The sequence below is a fragment of the Quercus suber genome, unplaced genomic scaffold, assembly GCF_002906115.3.
Source record: "Quercus suber isolate HL8 unplaced genomic scaffold, Cork oak 2.0 scaffold_90, whole genome shotgun sequence".
NCBI lineage: Eukaryota > Viridiplantae > Streptophyta > Magnoliopsida > Fagales > Fagaceae > Quercus > Quercus suber.
The window spans coordinates 471,251-494,609 of record NW_027069555.1 but is presented as its reverse complement, the minus strand read 5'-3'; the positions used below and the strand labels follow the sequence as shown (position 1 = coordinate 494,609).

General features: G+C 35.0%; 1 protein-coding gene across 1 annotated transcript; it reads left to right on the top strand.

The window, feature by feature from the left end:
- The first annotated feature begins 964 nt into the window (after positions 1–964).
- On the top strand, positions 965–22,584 carry LOC112031129 (exocyst complex component SEC5A). Its single transcript, XM_065774322.1, is given in 22 exon segments — positions 965–1,581; positions 4,298–4,449; positions 4,892–4,986; positions 5,408–5,602; positions 5,827–5,954; positions 6,071–6,229; positions 7,155–7,259; positions 9,178–9,252; positions 9,962–10,099; positions 10,184–10,375; positions 14,469–14,612; positions 14,947–15,073; positions 15,199–15,409; positions 16,257–16,372; positions 16,494–16,728; positions 17,670–17,763; positions 19,937–19,991; positions 19,994–20,013; positions 20,153–20,209; positions 20,533–20,682; positions 21,458–21,673; positions 22,046–22,584. Coding segments are annotated over 22 exon segments (3,270 nt in total). The 5' UTR covers positions 965–1,194; the 3' UTR covers positions 22,265–22,584.
- Positions 22,585–23,359: the final 775 nt, after the last annotated feature.

Below are 23,359 nucleotides of genomic sequence, written 5' to 3'. Positions count from 1 at the left end.
GATGAATGAAAAATTATGATACTAGACCAAAAATAAAGCCTCATAGCATTTGCGTGTGTAATGAGGCTAGTGTGTGTGTATATATATAGATACATACTTATTACAATTGTTTCTAAATAAAGAATGTTTTCAAAATAAAAATTAACAAAAAATTTTAAATTGATAATTATTAGTTGAAAAGGAGATTTAACAAAAATTTAACTGGCATATAATCTACTAATCTTTCATGTTAATAAGCATTTGAATTAAAATTTGTAATAAGTAATTAAGTATATATAAAAACTCAATTTTCTTAGTTATATTTTCGTGTGTATTCTAATAAGTATTACTGTTTACTAAAAAAAAAATTCTTAGTTTTATTTTAAAAACAAAAAAATTTCTCATTTGAATTATTTTCTTGATCTCAAATTATAGAAGAGTGTTATGTTCAAAACAAATTATAGTACCAAAACAAATTAAGTAATTATTTATTTTAATTTGAATTTGAGTCTGTTTGGGATCCGTTTATTTTGCTGAAACTAAAATTTTTTTGCTGAAAGTAATGTAAATAAACATAAAATTTAACTGAAATAATATAATGAGACTCATAAATAGTTTTAAAAAATACAATAAAACTTATAAATAATAACAAAAATGAGCTGAATAGAAAAATAAATTGACAAAAATAGGGGGTGTTTGGTAGAGTAGTTTGAAAATTGTTGTTTGTAGTTTTTTGAAATATGCGTGGATAAAAAAGTATGTTAAAATGCGTAAAATACTGTTTAAAAACTAAAAAATGTTGTTTGAAAACACAAACCAAACATGCCCTAATCTTCCCAAACAAACGCACAGATTACTTTTTTCACAACCCATAACAAGTTAGCGACCAATACAACATACCGTATCATTTCCCCGAATTATATTTAACGGAAAGGAAATGTCTTAAGTTTTAACATTGAAATGTAATTTTTCACCAAAAAAAGAAACATTGAAATGTAATGGAAAACACCTCGGCTCGTTGAATTGTTCATCATTTGAGATGGCCACATATTGAGCCAAAGCTACACCTGCTTTATATTTTTGAAATTGATCTCTCGATCTGTAGAATTTAACCCCCCCCCCCCCCCTCTCTCTCTCTCTCCCAAAGCAAAATCCCAAAAAGAGAGAGAAAAGTCGAGCGATAGCGATGATCTCGACGAGGACGAGCTTCTCCAGATGGCTCTGAAGGAACAAGCGCAACGAGATCTCGATTACACCAACACCAATAGCAGCAACAACAACAACAAGAAGCCGAGGAAGCCGGTGGTGAATTACGTGCAGCCTCCGCCGCAACAACCGCCGAAGAAGCCGGTGGCGGCGAATGCTAATTCTAGGGCGGGGGCGGCGCGGAGACCAGTGGTGGAGGAGGACGATGATTCGGAAGTGGAGATGCTTAGTATATCTAGCGGCGACGATGACTCCTCCACTAAAGATCAGCATCCTCATCGCGGATCGGGAGTCGGCGGCCGCGGCTCCCTGGCTCGGTCCAGGGATGACGATGTCGCCGCCGTCACCTGGGACGGCGACGAGCCTTCTTTCTGGAAACACGTTGACGAGGCCGAGGTGAGTCTCTCTAATTGATCTGCTTTTGTATGAATTTTCTACTGAGATTGAGATAAGAGTGAGGGATTGGTGTTGAATTCGAAGAAAATAAGCCTTGATGAGTTCATTTTGTTGATTTATTTCTACTAGTATTAGCTGTCGAATTATCGAACTTGTTACTTGAAGAAGACTACTTGAATGGACTAAATGTGGCTTAGATTAGTTCAATAATCTGAAAGTTGACTAGGAAAATCGTTTTATTGTTGTACTTTTAGCATGATTTGAATTGGATTATAAATTTTGTTGATAAGTAAATAAGTATTATATTGACAAAAGATTACTTCATTTACATGGATTAACACAAAGTAGCCTAAAGAATTACCACAGTTTATGTACAGAAGGTTATTGATTCGAAAAACTCAGCAATGGAGTTGCTGTTAGTAAAACCCCACACCGAAGCCTTTTTTTTCCCCCTGCGGTGCCGCTTGTATACCGCCTGTGTACTTGGGCAGTGTATTTCTTTTTTTATTTTCAGTTTATTTATTTTTCTTTAAAAACAAAAAATTTGTGGCCTTGATTTTGCTTATCCTCAAATGCGTGATGAATATGTTCAAGGTTCAAATCCCCTCTCCCCCATTGTAACTATCAAATTACAAAAAAAAAAGGTTCTTGCCATAATGTCTACATCAAACGTAACGGAACAATGTTCCAAATATTTGGAGAATGCTTGCCTACTCAATTGCGCCAACCAAACATAAGGTTAGTGATCTTTTCTAGTAGCACCCACTGACACCCAAAAGATCTAAAGCAAAGCTCCACAATTCAAGTGCAATGCTATAGTGAAGTAAACACCAACTTACTAGCATGTATCCTCTCTAAATGAGGTTATCACACATAAGAATCTTCCCCCAAGCTATTTATCCAAAAAAAAAAAGAAAAAGAAAAAAGGAAGCTTCCCCCAAGTTGCCATTCATACAAAGAAAGATTCCCTCCTCAGGGCCTTAACATGCCAAATACTCTTCCAAGGAAAACCATAGCACAAAGACCCCTTAAGCATCATAAAAGGACATCAAAATCCCTGTTCATTACCCTGACCTAAGAGGGGTAATAGAATGAAGAACATTGACAACCTCTATCATCCAATCATTAAAGTCCTGCATGAAACTTACATCCCAACTCCTTTGTTCCCTGTCATGCTTTCTCCCCCACACGGATCTACTGAAGCATCTCTAGCGAAGGAACAATCATACAAATCAAGATAGACCATCCTTGACTGTTGTTCTCCACACCTCCTATCATGCCAGAATCAAACTCAGCTGCCCTTTCCCACCATTGAATTATAATTGCCATTTGTCTTGTAGAATTTATAATTTAAGGTTGAAATGGATATGAAGTTGCCATCTACCTTGAAACATCTGTGTGACTTGGTGCAAAACCATCAATGTCTTGAGCAATTTTACAATTATTTATACATTTATTACATTCATATACTACTTTTTATAATGGACTTGTCATCCCATTTCTTTAAGGTTGAGCTGGTGCTGGACGTTATTGAGTTTCCAGAAAGACCTTGTACCATGTCCTATGCAATCCAAACACAGGCCTTTGTGTACTCTCACTTAAACAATTTCAAAACTGGCCGAAGCAAATTTGTCAAACCTCACTTAAACATGTCATACACGGCCAGTTTGACCCTAAAGTCAGGTTTGGTTTGTGGAATATTTTCAGATTCCATGGAATGTGGTTGGGATTCTAAATCATTCCCACACTTGGTTGCAAAAGCTCTTGGGAGCCTAAATGCCTGTGGGCATTGAAATGTTCACAAAGCAATATAATCAAGCAAACATATTTTTTTTCACAAAACCTTAGTTTTGTGGGATTGTAGATTTAAATGAAAAAGAAGAAGTAGAAGAAGAAGAAGAAGAAATGGCATATGCATTACCACGAGTAAGGAAAGTATCAGTTAAATTACTATGGTACTCTCATTTGATATTTTAAAGGCATTGCTTCTCCCCTAAAAAAATGTTCGAAAAAGACTACATTGAATTCATGTCTTCTTAATGGGAGAGTTAATCATAAGTTTTATTTTTCACAATGGCTGTATTTTTAGACAAATGAGTAATAGGTTATTTAAAGAAAATTTCCTTTTGTCAATATGAGATGTTCTTGGCTTATTTTTGGAAAATAAATAATTCCTACAAGACTCCCAAGAATAAACCAAGTGTGGCAATAACAGATATAGGAATTTTGTTAAATTCCTAATCAAAGCAAACATGTACATTATTTACATTCTCAAACATTCATATATTTAAACATCACATTGTCGTGGCTAGTTTTGAGACTAAGGCTTGGTTGTTGTCATTGAACATTCTCGAGGTTCTAGATGAGGGGGTCATATTGGATATCTTGAACCAAACACCAAGTTATTGTTTTCAATGTTACTTGAGTCTTTATTATTTTATTGCTTATTTTGATGTCTGCAACGTGCAACTCCCCGTAACACCCCCCCCCCCCCCCCCCCCCCCTAAATTAAAAAAAAAAAAAAAAAATTGATATCCTGAACTAAAGGCCCAAAAACTAGTTTTTAGGTATTTTCGTATTGAATGCCTTCCAAATGACAGTATAATGTGCATCACAATACTTGATTTCTTTTTAAATATTTTATTCCTTTTTTTTTTTGGTCAATTTATTTTATGGACCATTAGTTTGATACCGTTTGGTTGTGTGTCTCTGACAGCTTTCTCGTAGGGTTCGGGAAATGCGGGAGACAAGAACAGCACCTGTGGCTCAAAAATTCGAGCGAAAAGCATCAGTAGTTGTTAGAAAGGGGCTTACCTCTTTACAGTCATTCCCTCGTGGCATGGAATGTGTTGATCCTCTAGGATTGGGGTAAAAATCTTCTGTGTAATGCCTATCTTGGTTTACAGAATCATGATTTCTTCAGGCCTTACATGATTAATCTATTTTGAAAATTTTTTCACTTTGTTTTGTTTGCCATGTTACCTCTGTTTTCAGTGACTCCTTAGTATATCTTGCACAAATGAAAGTGTCTCCTTAATATATCAAGTTTCTGCTAGTTGACTGTTTTAATTATGTTCAGCTACTGGATATGCATTGATGTTTAAAGGATTTTGAATTTATAATATTTCGTTGTTGATTTTTCATTTGAAGGCAAGGCAACCTAATTTGTACTATTTGCAATTAAATAAAATTGAATCTAATAGAAACACAAGCCTGATACTTTTCCTATGGCAGACGGAAGTCAGTAGTTCTAAAATTTTTTATCTTTTATTTTTACTTCCTTTGTCCTGAGTTTGTGCTGTTCTTACAGAATAATAGACAACAAATCATTAAAGCTGATCACTGACACATCAGAAAGCTCTCCAACCAAGTTGGATAAAGATTCTTTGGATAGCGGCCTTCGAGGTATTGCATTTTCTCATCGTATTCAGCACATTTGATGCATAGTATTGAGCTCATTTGATGCATATTATTGAGCACATTTGATGCATAAGCACATTTTTAGAGTTCAAGGGATTGTAATTCTTTAGAAAGTAGTGGATATTTTTAACACACATATCTTATAGTTTTTACAAAATTTAGGTTATTTTGCTCTTTTTCTAATAAAAATAAGTAGTAATATAATCAATATCTATTATTATAATAGAGTGAAATGTACAATAATATTGACAGGAAAACAATGTTTTTTTTTCCCTTGTTAGTTTTGGATGACATGGAAATTTTATACTGATTGCTGCATTTTGTGTCACATAAGTTAAGAGTATTATATTTACCTCTCCATCTATGGTCTTATGGCTGACATAATGTTTGCTGCAAATATTTGCAGAGAAGTTGATGTATTTCTCTGAGAAATTTGATGCAAAGCTGTTTCTATCCCGAATTCACCAAGATACAACTGCAGCAGATTTGGAGGGTGGTGCTCTTGCTTTGAAGACTGATCTCAAAGGAAGGACTCAACAGAGAAAACAATTGGTTAAAGACAATTTTGACTGCTTTGTCTCATGCAAAACCACAATTGATGGTATGCATCCATTTCATGTCACTTGTTATGGTGTTAAGTTTTAACATTCATAATTACTTATCAAAAAAAAAAGTTTTAACATTCATAATTGAACATAGAATGCTGTGTTGCCAGCAAACTTCTCAGGTTCCTGTTTTGTGTAGATATGTGTGTAAAGCTTAAAATTCTTGATATGATTGATTAGCTCTTGATTTTGATCTGGGGAATTCTAATTCTTGTTCCAGATATTGAGTCAAAGTTGAAACGAATAGAAGAAGATCCTGAAGGTTCAGGGACTTCTCATTTGTTTAATTGCATTCGAGGAGTAAGTGTGCAGGCCAATCGTGCTTTTCAGCCTCTATTTGAGAGACAGGTTTGTAAAATTCAAATTTTGATTGGATTGGAAATATATAACATCTGATGCAACACTGATCACATTTGTTGCATTTCTCTCTCTCCTTCTCTCTTTTTTGAATGGCTCTGCTGTAGGATCAAGCTGAGAAGATCAGGTCTGTCCAAGGAATGCTACAGAGGTTTCGGACATTATTCAACTTGCCAAGTACAATTCGTGGGAGCATTAGTAAGGGTGAATATGACTTGGCAGTAAGGGAATACAAGAAGGCGAAGTCAATTGCCCTGCCATCTCATGTATACAAGAATTTATATTCATCTAGTAATTTAATTTTTGTCAAGGCAGAAAAAAAATTATGATCTTGTGTTTAAGCATCAATTAACCTGTTGGTTGAAGTTCAGTTTTGATATGTTTGTAAATTTTTTCTTCCGTTTTTTATCCATCATCATCCTTTTTCTTTCCAAGATCTGTTTTATGTGCATTTGCAAATGTCCTTGTCAATGTATTTATGTTTTTTAAAATTCATTCTCATTAAAAGAACAAGATACTTGACTGATTTTATGCAGCATCACATTGTCATTTTGACAGTTGTACACAACGTTAAGTTAATGAATGTATCCCAGAATATGTGCTAAAATGAAGGTTTGGTTTCCTATTTCTAAAACTAGGTAACCAATAAGAGTTCTGATATTGGTTTTTTGTTTTTTAGGGGTCTAGGGGGATCCCTGCCCCTTTTCCGTTCTATAATATATGTTCTTTCTTTATCATCACAATCACTGTTCAAGACCTAAGATTCTATTTTATCTTCAATCAAATTGCTGTACTTGGTTTTTCTTTTCCTTCATCAATGAATAGATCTCTTAAAATTGATTTTATTATAAATCATGTTTCTATGTTTATAATTATAATCATGAATGTTGTAAATGCTAACATCTATAATCTGAAATGAAAAACTTTTGCCTGTTTTTCTTCTTAAAATTTTAACTGTTGTGCAAGGCACCTCATCTTGGGTCGTAGTTTAGATGTTTTGGTGTAGTTCTATTACACATGCTCACTATCATTGTGTCATAGTATACTATGGAATTAGCTAATTTCAGGAGGAATATTTCAGTTAAAACAAAATTATCAAATTATTTATACCCGCTAATTTATAAAATAATTGCTCGACAGTTTTCTTTTCCTACTGAAGTAAATATACTTACGGTTATAAGTCACTTTCAGGTGGGGATACTAAAACGCGTTCTTGAAGAGGTTGAGAAAGTGATGAATGAGTTCAAAAGTATGCTTTACAAATCTATGGAAGATCCACAAATAGACCTCACAAATGTAAGGTTGTTTTGTACCTTTTGGTTTCTTTTGACTATTTGCTGGTGATGCTGAATTGGAAGTAATAAAAAGTCGAAGTAACCTGAGGTCTCCTGCTTGGGTTTTTAAGATGTATTAATTATATATTTTTACATAGAATACCATTTTCATTAGACCAGTTAGAGCAGTAAATGCACCAACCTGTTCATGAAAAGCTTGGGCATGACTTGGTGAACAAAGCTTATTTATGTTTGAGCATGCACAGAAGCAAGCCAAGATCGAGACCTATTATTAAATTTTTTTTATGAGCAAACTGAGTTCAAGCAAACTATTTTCTTTATGAACGAGCTTGTGAACATAAGGCTTGAGGATTAATGGTGAAGCCTAAACTTGAGAAGACTCATTAGACTTGCAACAAGCTTGGACAGGGCCCTGTATGACTTACACCATTGTTTTCCAAATAAAGTACTGCCAATTCATTCTCACTGCCTCTACCAGATACTTACCTGGACAGGGAATTTCTTATCTATCAAACATCCTCCTCTTCATTCTGATTCAAACATACGGCTTCATGCGAAACCATTGATCAAAGGTGTCTTGTCTTTCTGTTATTTTTCATTTCTCTCTCTGGAGCCACCAAAGCTTCTCAGCCCTTTTTTCCTCTTTAGTGCAAACAGACATGGGGTCTTTTTTAGTCAATAGAGATGGTGATCAGTTGTGCAACAAACACAAATCAAGAAGGAACCAAGCCTTTTTAGATTTCTGTTTAACACCCCCTCTCTCTAAGGTTTTTCCCCCTTATCATACATGGATATCTTTTGGAATTAATCTTGTAGCTTGATGTTTAAAAGCTTTATTTATTCTGTTGGGTGCAGCAGTTGTGTTTTCTGTATTCCCACCCTTCAGATCTACTATTTTGTTTTTTTTTTTTTTTTTTTTTTTTTGCAACTGAGTTGAATCGAGCCAAGCTTGAGCTCATGGCTAACATATTCAAGCCAAGTTTGAACAAGGCTAGTACAGCTTGACTTGAGAAGTTGAGCACAAGCCAGGCCTGAACACTTTCACCCATGATCAAGCTAACCTCAAATAGATTAAGACTCCGTTTGACTTGACTCGGTTACACCTCTATACCAATACTTAAATACTTGTATTTAACAGTTTTGCCAGTCCCATGTGGCATCTAGGTAATGTTTAGCCTACCAAGGGAAAGCATAAGAAGAAACATACAATTTGGCATCATAATTTGCATTTAATAACACCTGGACTTTTCCAAGACAATGTAATAAAAGTACATTACCACCAAAAAAAAAAAAAAACATTAAATGCAAGTTTTAAGTTTGACATTCTAACTTATAATGTGTCTTCTAATAACTCTAAAATAATGATCACATGAATTTAGTTTATAACTATACTAATTTATTAAAGATGCTTCAAAATTATTCCATTTATATATTTTTCTAATTAAATTTTGATCAATTGGTCCTGTTGGTTGTTGGCTTATGTGATCTCATTGCTGATTAGTTAAATAGACCACTTGGGACCTGGTTGATAGAAACAACCAGGGCAACCTGCTGTGTGCCCATGATTTGTGGCTTGGGTGTTGCCTGAACATCTTCTAGCCACCTCTGACCTTGTGGATGTGATAGATGGTTTGGCTAGGTGTGATGATTGATGATGTGTGTGTATTTAAGTAAGGAACAACTTGATACCAATATCTTGTTATTATATTGTTTATGTGCTTTCTTATGTACTGCTTTGTGCAAAGCCAAATATTTCGTGGCCTTTTCCATTTGTGGCTGCCTATAACTTTCATTGCTTCTTACAATTGATATTTTTTATGACTCTTTGTGTTCATCATTATGAACACAAAGCATGTTGCATTATCAATAAAATTGCATTACTTAATTTTCAAAAAATTAACTTTCAATGCTTCTTGTAGCTTGAAAATACTGTAAGGCTTTTGTTGGAGCTGGAACCTGAGTCAGATCCTGTATGGCATTATTTAACTATTCAGGTCAGCAAAGTTGTGATTGTGCCACAGTTTTCAATTTTTTTATTTTTCTTCACCTAATCTCTATGTTCCTAGATTGTGTTTATTCTAAACCAGTAATGTCTCTTAGGATTTTTTGACGTTAGTTGAATATCTGAAGTTAGCTAAGTCATATGATTGAAGGTTTTTTTTTCATAAAACATTATACTTAACATTTTAACTTACAACAATACTGACCACTTACAACTAATAGGTTACCTCTCTCCCTTCTTCTGACCCTCCCTTCAAAGAAAAAAAGGAAAAGAAAATACTAAAGAACACTTTTGGCCCTTTAAGTTTGGGGTTGTTTTCATTTTGGCCCTTTACGTTTCAAAATTTTCATTTTTAGCCCTTCATATTTGATTATGTTTTCATATTGTCCTCGCTCTCCATCTGCGCTAGTAATTTGGCCGTTAAGTGCCAGATTAACTCTCAGATTACTAAGCTTTCATTTTGCAGTGTCAATATGATAACAGAATCGAACATGAAGGGCCAAAATGAAAATTTTGATACATAAAGGGCCAAAAAGAGAACAACCTCAAACTTTAAGGGAAAAAAAGTACTTCAAATTTTAGTTAAAAGAAAAAGAAACAAAAGATTGATCATGAGCCTTAAAACTACTTTCTGGTGAATCATCCTAATATTGCTATTGGAAAGTAAACTTGCTGAATATCTAGCATTGTCTCTTTGCCAGAATCACAGAATTCGAGGTTTGCTTGAGAAGTGCACCTTAGATCATGAGGCAAACATGGAAACGTTGCATAATGAGATCCATGAAAGAGCTGTTTCTGATGCAAGGTGGAGGCAGATTCAACAAGCCTTAAATCAGTCTGTAAGTATAACCATAATTGGAGCAAAGTAGCCAACCAATTGACTAGTACTAATGATGATGTTAGCTTTTGTTTTCTACTGTCAGTCAGATGTTGACAATTCTAGTAATCTTGGGAACACCAATCTTCTAGTCGATTCTCCGCCAGTAGATTTTGCCGGTGAAGAAGTCGATGCCCTTAGAGGAAGGTATATCCGCAGATTAACTGCTGTACTTATCCATCACATACCAGCCTTCTGGAAAGTAGCGCTTTCTGTTTTCAGCGGGAAATTTGCTAAGGTATTCTGAGAATTTTCTTTCTCTGAAAGCTTTTATATGTAAATTGGAATCCAATCGTAATTTTAGGCAGAACTTATCCTTTAAAATTAGATTTGAATGAAATCAAGGAGCACTGTGTATCATATTGCTAATTTTTTTCTCCTTTTATCTAGTTTCTTTTGATTTTTATACACCTTTTGGTTACAATTTGATGCAATCTATATATACAACAACCACCCCCAAGTCATAGTCCCATAAACAATTACAATTTGATGTAATCCGTATATGATTTAGAGAATAAAAGAGTTTAAGAAGGGAAATCAAAGTGCTAGTTCAAGCTATAAAATTAGCCAAAACATTCACGCTTAATCCATAAAAGGCAGAGAAAGAACCACAAACGTTAGTTGAAATGTCATTCAATAAATCTCCAAAAGCTGCAGTTACAACTCCAGTAAATCGTTAAATAAGATGAGAATGTTGCCCTAACATAGAAGCAGTCACAACTATAGTTAGTTGCTAACGTACTGATCACATATTTGTTAAATAAGATTGATCACATAAGCTAACATGCATTTCAATTTGTCTGGCAGCACATTGGTTACTATAGTTAGTTGCTTCATTTGCAGCACATGGACATGTTGAATCATGTCAATTATTGTATTAACATTAGTAATCAGCTGATGGGCAAATGATCTTTGGAGCATATCCTCCCCACACAAACATGGGGTAAAGGGTGAGTTAATGTGTGTAATCCCATACAAGTGCACGTGTTCTAGCTACCTAGTGGGGAAAAAAATAGAAAAGGTTTATGGGATTAAACCTTTCATGATCGTATAATTATCAATATTCATCTTTTCTATAGTTTTATTGATGATCATGAACAATCAATAATCCCATACAAGTACACATTTTTTTTGATAAGTAATAAGTTTATTGATATCAAAAGGGGAGCACCCTAGTACACAGGGAGTGTACAAGGGGTCAAACAATCAAGAACAAAAATTACAAGAATCTAGGAAATCAAGAAAAGATAAAAATGATTGGTTCTGCAATGCAGCCAACCAATCCATTAAAGTTCTAAAGAAAAATAGCTTCAAGTTTGAAATTGATTTCTCCTTATCTTCAAAGCACCTACTATTTCTCTTTCTCCAAGGACACTATAATAAGCAATGGGGAACAATCAACCATATATACCCATTTCGATGACAACCAAATCTGCCTTGCCAACATGCTAAAAGCCCCACTACAGACTACGGCATAACCCAACTCACTCCAAACAATCTGAACACCATAGCCCACATATCTATTGCAACTGGACAATAAAGAAAAAGATGATCAACCGATTCACCATTACACTTGCACATGTAGCACCAATCCAATATCCAAACCCTCCTTTTTCATAAATTGTCAATCGTTAAGCACTTCCCCAAAACAGTAGTCCAAACAAAGAAAGCTACTCGAGAAGGAATCTTCTGTTTCTAAATACTCTTCCAAGGAAAGTACCCATGTAATCATCTCAAACTCCTAAGGTTTTACTGACGATGAAAAGTACTTAAATGTTCATGATGATGAACACAAGGAAACTTTAAAAATTACAAGGAGATTAGATAGAAGGTCTAAAAGAGTTTTGACACTCAAGAAAAGAAGTACAATGAGTAAAACCCCATGCTTAGGACCAATCAAACAAAGTGTGAATCAGCAAGGATTTCAATTGATCAAGAGGTCTTTCAACATCCTCAAACATTCGGATATCAAATTTAGTATAAGTGTACTCAAGTGATGGGGATGTGGATGCTTCTATACTTTCTTTTCTAGAGTACTCGAGTGAAGGAAACACCCTTGTGTGGACGATAATTTCAAGCTTTTAATGATTGGGACTTGGGAGTAGGAATCAGTTGACTATTTGTTTGATACTCTGTATTCAAACATTCCAAGCATTGAGGGCCTAATTGTTTGAGGTAGAGGTTGAATAGAATGGTAAGTTTGATATTCACTCTTATTATGAGGCTTTAAGAGTTTCTAATGGAATAAACTTTTACTTGGAAGACTATTTGGCGAAAGAGGCTCCAAAAAAGGCTGCATTTTTTTGTGTGGACAATGAAATGGACGAATGTTTTGATAGATGACCAATGTAGTCAAAGGCGAAAGGAAACCCTAAGGTGCCAAGTCTTTGTAGTGCCGAAAAGATGCTTGCCAAAGTGAATTGAGGCACTGAAGAACTCTAAATATAAGTATGATATGTATAATGAGCTTAAATCATTTGTATTTAATGCTTATTAGGTATGGTTTCAAATTTTCAAAATGGTATGAAGATCTCTTCATTAATTCAAGAATAGTCTTTGTTTTTTAATTTTCTTTATAAGCAAACAATTTCATTAAAAAACTAAGAAAGTGCTACCAAAGTACACGGGCTGTATACATAAATAGGAAGCACAAAAATGTCAACTAGGTTAAGCTCAAGGAGCCCATATATGATTTTAATGCTGTAATCTTCTGCCACTCTGTATATTATACCTTTTAGTTTCTGAGTGAGATTTTCGATAAGTCACTGTCTGTAAAGATCTTTGTTTTTCAGATTTTTGACAAATAGGATCTAGTTGACATGGTTCCTGTTCAGGTTAGTTTGGTCTGTTGTTGCTTGCAGTCAGTGACTATGATTATGGATTAATGTAAACTAAGCATTCTATGGAAAAAAGGACAATGGGCAGTAAAATTGTTGTGGAAGTCAAAGATGTAAAATTCATGATGCATTATGTACTTTGGTTTGTTTCTTTTTTTGAATGAACTTATTTTTACTTGTTAAAAAAATTCCGTGGAACTAGGTACTTATCTAGTTCAATATCATTTGATACATTTGAGTAACTCAGTCAAAATTAAAGGACTCACTAGAATGCCTAGAAATATGCTTAGGGCTCAAGCTCAAATTAGCGTATATAGATAGCTAATCAGAAGAACATCATTGCTGTATTAGTAGTTATTCATACTGACAAACATTGTTGTTTTTAGGCACACCTAAGCTCAAGGATCGAATCCCCAAGCTGTCAATGCTTCACTAGGCAAAAAAAAGCTCATTTAATGAAGTGCTCTTTAGGCGTGCTTTTTTGGAGCTTTTTGAAGAAGCACAGTCCTCGCCTAGACACACTTTTTAATTATTGCTAAATATGGATCATCAAAATTAATTTCTTGATTTTGAAAGAAATGATATGGACCAATGATTTACTACACAACCACTATCCTTAGGGTGTTGTATTACACAATCAGTTTTTTTTATTTACATGTCATAAGGTACAAACAAGGTTAATTTACAATTCCTGTTCTTTTTGGTCTTTGACTTTTAGATTTATGTATCTTGATTGAACCATATACATCATTTGATCATAACTATCATTGGTTGTGTACTTTTTATAAAGCACAAGATAATTATATAAAATATCATGTTTAAACTTTCTATGACTATATTACTATGATATTGACCATTTATAATTGTTTTCAATTTATTATATAAAAATTTTAAGAATTGAAATAACTTAGGTAAAATTTGAACTTATAAGCATTATACAATTGCACTTACCTAATAGGTAAAATATTCAAATTTTGAGTAGTTATTATTTTTTATTATATGTTTTTATTATATGTTACTAATATTTCTATCAGAAGTTATTAGATATTATATTTGAAAACTATGCAATTTACTTCAATTAGGCATGCGCTTGTGCTTTGCGCCTAGGCTCCAAGAGGCCTATGCGCTTTAGTGCGCTTAACACTTTTACCAACATTTCTGACAAATTAAAGGTTTTATTATTTAATTTTTAAAATTATCATAGCATTGATGCTCCCTTATTTGTGACATTATTTTGCACCTTCATCCTTCTAAATTTTATTCCCGCTTGAGCTGCCTGAATTTGCTTCTAATACAAAAATTACACCTATTGCTTTGTGATCTTTAGACCTTTATTGTTGCATTAACAAATACTGCTTCTTGTTGTTATGACAGACCATTCTCTTGCTCTTGCAAAAAATTATTGTTATGTTTAACTAAAAATCCCTTTATCTCCTTGTCTCTTATGTGAGATGATTTTGGTCTTCATTTTGATTCTGGGTCTTGTTCTTTCAGTCTTCCCAAGTTTCCACTGAATCAAATGCTAACACTTCAGCGAATAAAACTGAGGAAAAAGTTGGAGACGGGAAGTACTCAAGTCATTCTCTTGATGAAATTTCTGGAATGATACGAAGTACGATCTCTGTATATGAAGTCAAAGTAAGTATGCTGGCTGACTATTTATCACCTTTTGCATTGGATTGAAGTGTCAGTTTAATGAGCTACTTTGATGGTTGTGGAATTGGATAGTTACTGCTTTGAGAATACTTCAATTAAGTTTAGTCTGATTGTTTGATTAAAAAATTGTTTATTCTCTGGTACTGTTTTGGGATGCAAAATTTGTATATTTCAGCTGAAGCAAAAATTGGTTTCAGATTTCTATTTAGCACCATTCTCTGTCCACTCTACAATCGTTGTGGTAGTGCTTTATTGTATCTTTTGTTCAGTCCATATATTTGGCAGGTGGTTCAAAATGAATCTACTGTTGGTGCAGGTTGTTAATACTTTTCGTGATCTTGAAGAGACAAATATTCTGCGATCATACATGAGTGATGCTGTAAAGGAAATATCTAAAGCATGCCAAGCTTTTGATGTCAAGGAGTCAGCTCCTCCTACAGCTGGTATCTAGGCTATCTATTAAGCTGCAATATGTTTTATTTTTTATTATTTTTTTAATGAGCTATTAAGCTGCAATATGTTGACATCTCTAAATTATTCTGAGTTTTTTGTCTTCTTTATGCAACAGTTATGGCACTACGAACACTCCATTCAGAGACTACCAAGATTTACATTCTAAGGCTTTGTTCATGGATGAGGGCATCAACTGAAGAGATATCAAAAGATGAAACATGGGTCCCAGTATCAATTCTTGAAAGGAATAAATCTCCCTACGCAATTTCTTTCTTGCCTCTAGCATTCCGTTCAATTATGGGCTCAGCAATGGATCAGATCAATTTGTAAGTCTCTAGATGTCCCCCAACAATTCTCCCAGGCTTGCACAAAAGACAAGCACACACGTGCGCGCACACACATACTCACACACACAAAAGAGAAGTAGCTTTTGGAGCTGGATTGCTTTTTCAAAGTGAATGTCAGACAATGGATCCCCCAATACTGTTCAGGAAATATAAAATTAAGAATGAACATAAGACATAAAGTTTAATTTTAAAAGTAAGAAAATAGAATGTAAATGAATTTGCCTCACCTGCCTATATCATCTCTAGGCAGTGATAAACAAAGAGCTGCTGCATATAGAGGTGGCATCTGGTGTAACAGTTGCATACAACATCGCTCTCACATGGGAGTAGAACCCATGCTCATGGGGCCCACCCCCATGTGAGAGTGATATTGTATGTAACTGTTAGACAAAATAATAAATCCTGCAGACAGTACCCAGCTCTTTGCTTTATGATTGTAGTTCATTACCACTGAATGTCATGAAGAATGGAACATCAGAGTCAGAGCAATTATGATAAACAGGAAGAGAATGGGTGTGATCTGCAATCACATATTAAGTTATTACTTCTTTTCTTTTTCTTTTAATGGTGACTGAAAGGTGTCACTTCAATTTTGAAGAATGTTGAAATGTCATAAAAATATCAGTGTAATTTGGAGGTGGGATCTAATATTTTACTTTATATATCAACTTTATTCTTTATATCTGGTGTTTGACATACTTATTCCTATGTGTTAAACCTTATTGCTTCTGAATTGCACTGTGAATTGCTTTGTACATTGCATGGAAAAAAAGTAATTTTTCTATTACTCTACCCCTTGTTCCTGTCTCATTATTTCTTATTTCAGGATGATTCAGTCTTTAAGGAGTGAGGCTGCAAAGTCGGAAGATATGTTTGTTCAACTTCAAGAAGTTCAAGAATCTGTTAGACTTGCATTTTTGAACTGTTTCTTGGATTTTGCTGGTATGAGGCGCTATCTCAAATTTATGTTTGTAAAGTAATTTAAACATGTGCATTTATGTCTCTTCTGTTTTCCGCAAATTAATACTTAACCAAAAACTAATAATCTGTGCACATTAATCAGGTCACCTGGAGCGCAATGGGAGTGAGGTTGTCCAAAACAAATCAAGCAAAGAAATCCCTCATTTACAAGATGGATACTCCCATGCGTTAGAAGAAAAACTATCATCTGATATACATGGAGGTGTTGTTGATCCACATCAACAGTTGTTGGTAGTCTTGAGTAATATTGGATATTGCAAAGATGAACTTTCTTATGAGTTGTACAACAAATACAAACACATCTGGCTGCAGTCTAGGTAGATACTCAACTATTTGCCCCATTTTCCTTAGCGGAGAAATGTTAGCTTATCATGGATGGATGTCTTTTGCATTGCTTTATTATGAAAGCTAGCTTGATTAGATGTGAGCCCAGTATGTGACTTAGATAAGCTTTTGGTACCCAGAAGATAATCATCTTGGGCTAGGATCAGCACAGGCCAAAGTGGCATCATGCAGTTTATTAGTTTACTAGTTACTCAAGACAACTTTTTTTTTTTTTTTTTTGGAGTAAACAGTAATACTTATTAGAAAACACACGAAAATAGTAATACTAGTGTTTTAAACCGGGTTTATAATACATTACATAACTAGAGTACAACTACAGAAGAGCCTAACCTTTATAGTTAGGTCCTTTGTAATTGTAGACTGAGGTTATAACTTAGGTTAAGAGTATGACTAGAATTTGCATGTCGGTGAGATTGTCCCCAGCCTTATGTTGAGCATTGGCTGGGTATATTGGAAGATTACGTAATTATGTTGTTTGATTCATTTGTATGATACCATTCTCTAGATTGAAGAGCCTTCAGTTCAAATCTTCTCAAGGTGGCATTTCACCAATCTTAGAGAGACCAATTAACCCGAAGGGTTTCTAAATGGCTCTTCAGCTTGAGTTCCAGTTGCCTTAGGAAGCTTTGGCCCAACTTCAAACTTCAAACCCTCCTTTTCCCCTTTGGTGTCAACCCACAGGGATTTGTTCTGGTAATTTCCTGGTGCATGTGGGACCAGGAACCAGATATGCCTGGGTATTATTAGATGCTTGAAAAGCCCCGTAAACCTCATTTGGAAAAAGGAAAAGATGCTTTCCTCAAAGCAGTTGACGGGTTGCGCCATGATGTATCATTTATTCCTAAAAATGTGTATACTTTTATGATTCTCCTGGTGATGCTCAATGACCTGCTTTCCTGCCTCCCTTTTTCAGGGACAAAGATGAACAGGACAGTGACATACAAGATCTGGTGATATCTTTCTCTGGGCTTGAAGAGAAGGTCCTTTCTCAGTATACTTTTGCAAAGGTATAAGTTTAACTCTTCAATTTATATGGAAAAGTCATTGGCCTCCCCAAAACACAATTCACACACAAGCATAGATGGCTCAGGCCGTGTCTTGTAGGTATTTCACTGCACTTGTGTGGATATAAGTACATGATAAAGTTGATAAAAATCCGAAGCTCTGGGAGTGTAGGTGTTAAAAGGGTAACAAGTTGGTTGGTTGTGTGAATTGTTAATATAGATCCTTCAATAGGTACTGTAGTAGTTGTTAAGTTAGTAAAAAAGGTAAATTTTTGGTATCTTTATTTTTATTTTTTTATAGATAAGTAACAATCTTTATCAAAGCAGCAAAACTTCCGTATACAAAGAAAAACTAACATCAACATCTCAAAGAACAATATTTAACAAATCTAAGAAAGAATCACTAGAGAAAGCTTGAAGAGCTCTAGCCCAATCCAGCATAGAAAGAAAGAAAAAGGATTTAAGCTCAGTGATAGACTGCTCACAACTCTCAAAACTTCTAGCATTTCTCTCCCTTCAAATGCACCACATTAAGCAACGTGGCACAATTCCAAATTGCAGCATTACAGTGCCAACCAAAATTGCCTTGCCAAGAGGCTAACAGATCCATTACCTGCAGTGGCATATCCCAATGGATACCAAACAAACAAAAAACCAAGGACCACATGGACAATGTAGAAGCAAATGATCTACATTTTCCCCATTCTGTTTACACATGACGCACCAATCAATCAAATTAATACCTCTCTTCCATAAATTATCTGTAGTCAAGATCCTCCCCAACACAGCACTCCAAGAGAAAAAGCAACCCTAGGAGGGATCTTAGATCTTCAAATAATTTTCCATGGAAAATGGATTGAATTAGAGGGACATAATAGCCTCCTACCTCAAGAACCCTACTCTTATTTGGCTTCCAACACATCATGTCATCTCCCCTAACAATCACAGAAGATGAATATATTAAATCCATAAACCTATCCAAAGAATCCAGCTCCCAATCTTGTACTGATCTGGAAAAATGAAGATCCCAATGCTTCACCCCATTTTTGAATTGCAATAAATCTGCCATGGAAGAATCTCTATCCCAACTGGTCAAAAATAACTTTGGGAACGCCTCCTTTAGAGGGGAATCCCCACACATGTCATACCAAAATTTTACTTTAGAGCTGTCACCCACTTCAAAATGAGTGAATCGGAAACACGTAGGCCATAGGGGCAGGAAACAGATGTCGAACACCAGCCTTAGCCTCAATGATCCTCCTCCATAGCATCTCTCTCTCTCATTCCCATATCTCTACAGCCATTTTCCTAATAATGCTTGATTAAAGGTTCTCAAATTTTTAACCCCCAATTCCCCATGCTGCAGTGGAAGCCATACCTTAGACCATTTCACCAGATGAAGCTTGTGTTCCTCACCAATACCACTCCATAAAAAATCTCTTTGTAACTTTTCAATGCGGTTAGCCACCTCCACTGGGATAGGGAAGAGGGATAGAAAATATGTTGGCAAATTTGAGAGAGTACTCTTAATTAGATTTAGTTTACCTCCCTTTGACATTGCATCCTCTTCCAGCCTGCCAATCTCCTCTCCATCTTCTCAAGAATAGGATTCCAAATTGATCTCTCCTTAAACTTGGCACCCAATGGAAGTCCCAAATATTTCATCAGATACGTTTCCCTTTGGCACCCAATGGAAGTCCCAAATTCTTGGTGTCCTGGTAGCTGATTATCTAGATTCGCTTTTTCTCTCTTTATTTAGATTGTTTGGAAGTCTATGGATCTGCAGAAGTATAAACCGGGGGGGGGGGGGGGGGGAACTTATTTTTCTGAGTTACTTCTCTTTGTTTTGAAAAAAAAATTTCTTTTATAAGCCAATGATGATATAAACTGAGCTTGCCAGTTGCACTCAGTAGCTGATATGAATGGCTGGGACTTGCATCTGGAATAATGCATTGTCAGACGGTACAAATGTACATTTTGCTAATTTTAGTGGCCACAAATCTACCAGAGTACAACCTTAGATATGGTTTCACATAATATTTGTATTTTTCTTGCTGCAATTTCATGTGTACAATCTCAAGCTGATGTGGATTGAAAATTTGAAAACATAAAATTCTTTCTGCAGCGCTTTGTTGAATTTTTTGTCATTGCCTAAATAGTTGTGTCCTCCCATCAGGCAAATTTGATCAGAACAGCTGCCATGAACTATTTGCTGGATTCTAGTGTTCACTGGGAGCAGCACCTGCAGTCAAAGTAAGAAACTAGGGAATTTGTTAGTAGTAGTACTAATAATAGTTGTTTTTGTTTCTGTTTTTCTTTTTTCCTCCGAAACATTCTTTGGCAAACATTGCTGTCTCCAAATTATTACTATTAAATTGCTGGTGTCTTGCAGGGTGTGCGTGATGCAGCTGTGGAGTTACTGCATACTCTTGTATCTGTTCATGCAGAGGTAGTTACTACATGCCTTTTATTTATCCGTAAAAAAGTTGATACGCATGCCATACTTGTTCATGTAGTTGGCTAGTAAATTTTTAACTTTTTAACTTGCTTATTTACTTTTGGATCTACATAAATGTTATTTAAAGGCCATACTTCCACAAATTTATGAAAAGTTTTAATTCCCAAATTATCATAAACCTTTCTTTTAGATAAATAAACCAATTATTTTGTTTTCCAAAAAAAAAAAAAAAACTGTCTTACACTCTGATTAAGTACCAGTTTAGTTCTCTTGCTCAAATATTCTTTCAAAATGAAGTAATATTCTCGTTGCAGGTTTTTGCTGGTGCTAAGCCCCTCTTGGACAAGACACTTGGCATTCTTGTGGAAGGGCTGATTGATACATTTCTCAGCCTTTTCCATGAGAACAAAACCAAAGATCTTAGGTCACTTGATGCAAATGGTTTCTGTCAGCTCATGCTTGAGGTAAAATATGGTGTTCAACATTCTTTACTGTAAAGTACTGAATCAAAATCAAACTGCTTGTTTCTGAAATTTCAAATAGATATAATCATTTGAAGTATAACAAATAACAGTTCAATTTCCTGGCTATCTGCAAGAACCAGGTTTGTTTTTTTTTTGGGGGGGGTGGGGGGGTTGGTTGTAGCTCAACTTGCGCCGCCTGGTGTTTTCAACAGTTACATCCAGGGTTCCAATCCCCCCACCCTCACCCTCACCCTCAACTATCAAAAATAAATAAATAAATAACGAAGAAAGATAAGTCAACCCCCAACCCCTAATACAGGGAAAAAATTTGGAGAAAAGGAGAAGTTTGATGTGATTACCTTGTTGAAAGGAGTGCAATGCCCGAACTTTTGAGGAAATTGAGAGACTTGTTGATTGTGTGAGGTCTTTGCTTCTTAGGACTTTGTTTGAGTGGTCTTGCATTTGGGTATTTACGCATTGTCACTCTTTGTTTGATTTCCTTAATTCTGTCCGTCTTTCTTTTTGATTGGTTTGTATTCTTTTCAGTGCAGTGAGTTTACTATCGTAAATTCATTGTACTTTTATTATCAATAATGATTGTTATTACCTATCAACAACAACAACAACAACAACAACAACAAAAAAAGAAAAAAAAGAAGAAGTGTCACATGCATCACAAAATTTATATTTTGTTTACTTCACCTGCAGCTGTTCCATCTGAAATATGGCTATGATATCTTTTGAAGGTTAATTATTTCACCTTTATCTTCTACAGCTTGAATATTTCGAGACCGTATTGAATCCATATTTTACACCTGATGCAAGGGAGTCACTGAAGTCTTTACAAGGGGTACTTTTGGAGAAAGCTACTGAGAACATGACTGAGGCTGTGGAGAATCCAGGGCACCATCGCCGGCCAACTCGTGGGAGTGAAGATGCACTTGCAGATGATAGACAGCTAGGGATGACTGTCTCACCGGATGACCTGATTGTAAGAAACTATTCCTCGTGTATTTTTTTTTGTTGTATTATGTCCTAACCCCAAACACTGAGGATGCTTTGAGCCTTGTTCATTATGGTTTCTAGGTTTGTGTCTGCTTTATAGATATGGTATTATTGTTTGATTATCTTGGACATACGAAGAAGACCACAATGGTATTATAGGGTCTCTGGAATTTAGACAACCTGGTTTCATATGACTTGTCATTATTTTTTCCAGTTAAATTATTTTAAATATCAGTTGGTTCTTGATTTAGCCTAATAGCAGAAGCTGTGATAATGCTTCTCTGCTACAGCATTCTTTTATGCGTTTTATTTGTGTTATTAGATATTCTATCTAAGCATATTTTTTGGTATGCTTTAGGCTCTTGCACAGCAGTATAGCTCTGAGTTACTTCAGGCAGAGCTGGAGAGGACTCGTATCAACACAGCATGCTTTGTGGAGTCAATTCCATTAGACTCGGTGCCTGAAGTTGCAAAATCTGCTTATGCTTCTTTCAGATCAATAGATTCTCCCAGCAAAAATTACAGAGGCCCACATGCTACAGGATCACCAAGTTTCTCCAGACACAGGCGCCGATGAAATATTTTGTAACCTCGGTCTTTTATATTATATTCCCCATGTGTAAGTGTTGTATTGTAGTTCACTCAATTTAATTGAATGAAATTCATATTCTTTCCATTTGTATTTACCACCTAAGTTTTGCCCTTTTGCTTTTGGCAGACAGCACAACGCTTTTTGTATGTTGTTTGTGCCATAATTTTGGCAGTTTTCAAGGTCATTTCAGTAAAAATGCTTTTAGTTGTAATAACTATTTGGAAAATACTAAAGCAAACTGCTTTGAATAGGTTACGTTCCTATTAAGCTCCTTGTACTTAAATTTCTACTGGGTTTTGTTTTAATTTGACTCTGGTTTGTAGTTTAATAAGTTATTTATCCTTACTGTGAATAATCTTTCATGTTCTTAAAGGTTTTGTGCTTTTCTGCGAAATTATTTATTGCACCTGGTATATTACATCTTACTCTAGGTAAAGATTTCCTGTTCTTGACGTTATTGTTGTTGGTGGTGGTGGTGGTGGTATTGTAGTGTTGAAGCTGAACCTAGCCTTAATCCCTGTGGGAATCTTGAAAGAAGAAAAAGTTGTTGAAAATGAAAATTTATTAAAAGAGAGAGAGCCAGAGAGGTACCTGACAGCGACAAGAGGAGCAGTAGCAGCGGTAAAAGGCAGAGATAAAGAGTAATTTGCTTATCAGGAACAGTTTACAGTTATACTACTTTACTTTACTGGTGTGATAAATTGAGTAATTTGCTTTCATAACACCGATTTATTGTCTACAATTAAAAACTTGAAGCCCCAACGGTTGTAAACACTACAATAAAAAACAAGTTTACAAAAAACCTGGCTTTAGCTAAGGCTAACCTATAGCCGTGTTTTTTAAGAAACGCAGCTATAGACTTAACCTATAGCTGTGTTTTTAAAATTGCATATGTAGAGTTATATATACATATCTATAATATATATAAATGGAAGTTTTGTAATAAATTTTATAAAACTCTATGCAGCGTTTTCTTTTTCTTTTTCTTTTTTGCAATTTTTACTTTGTTCAACTTTTCATTTTTTTCAACATTGTCTTTTTAGTTCAATCTTTCATCCCTTCCAATAATTTTTTTTAAAA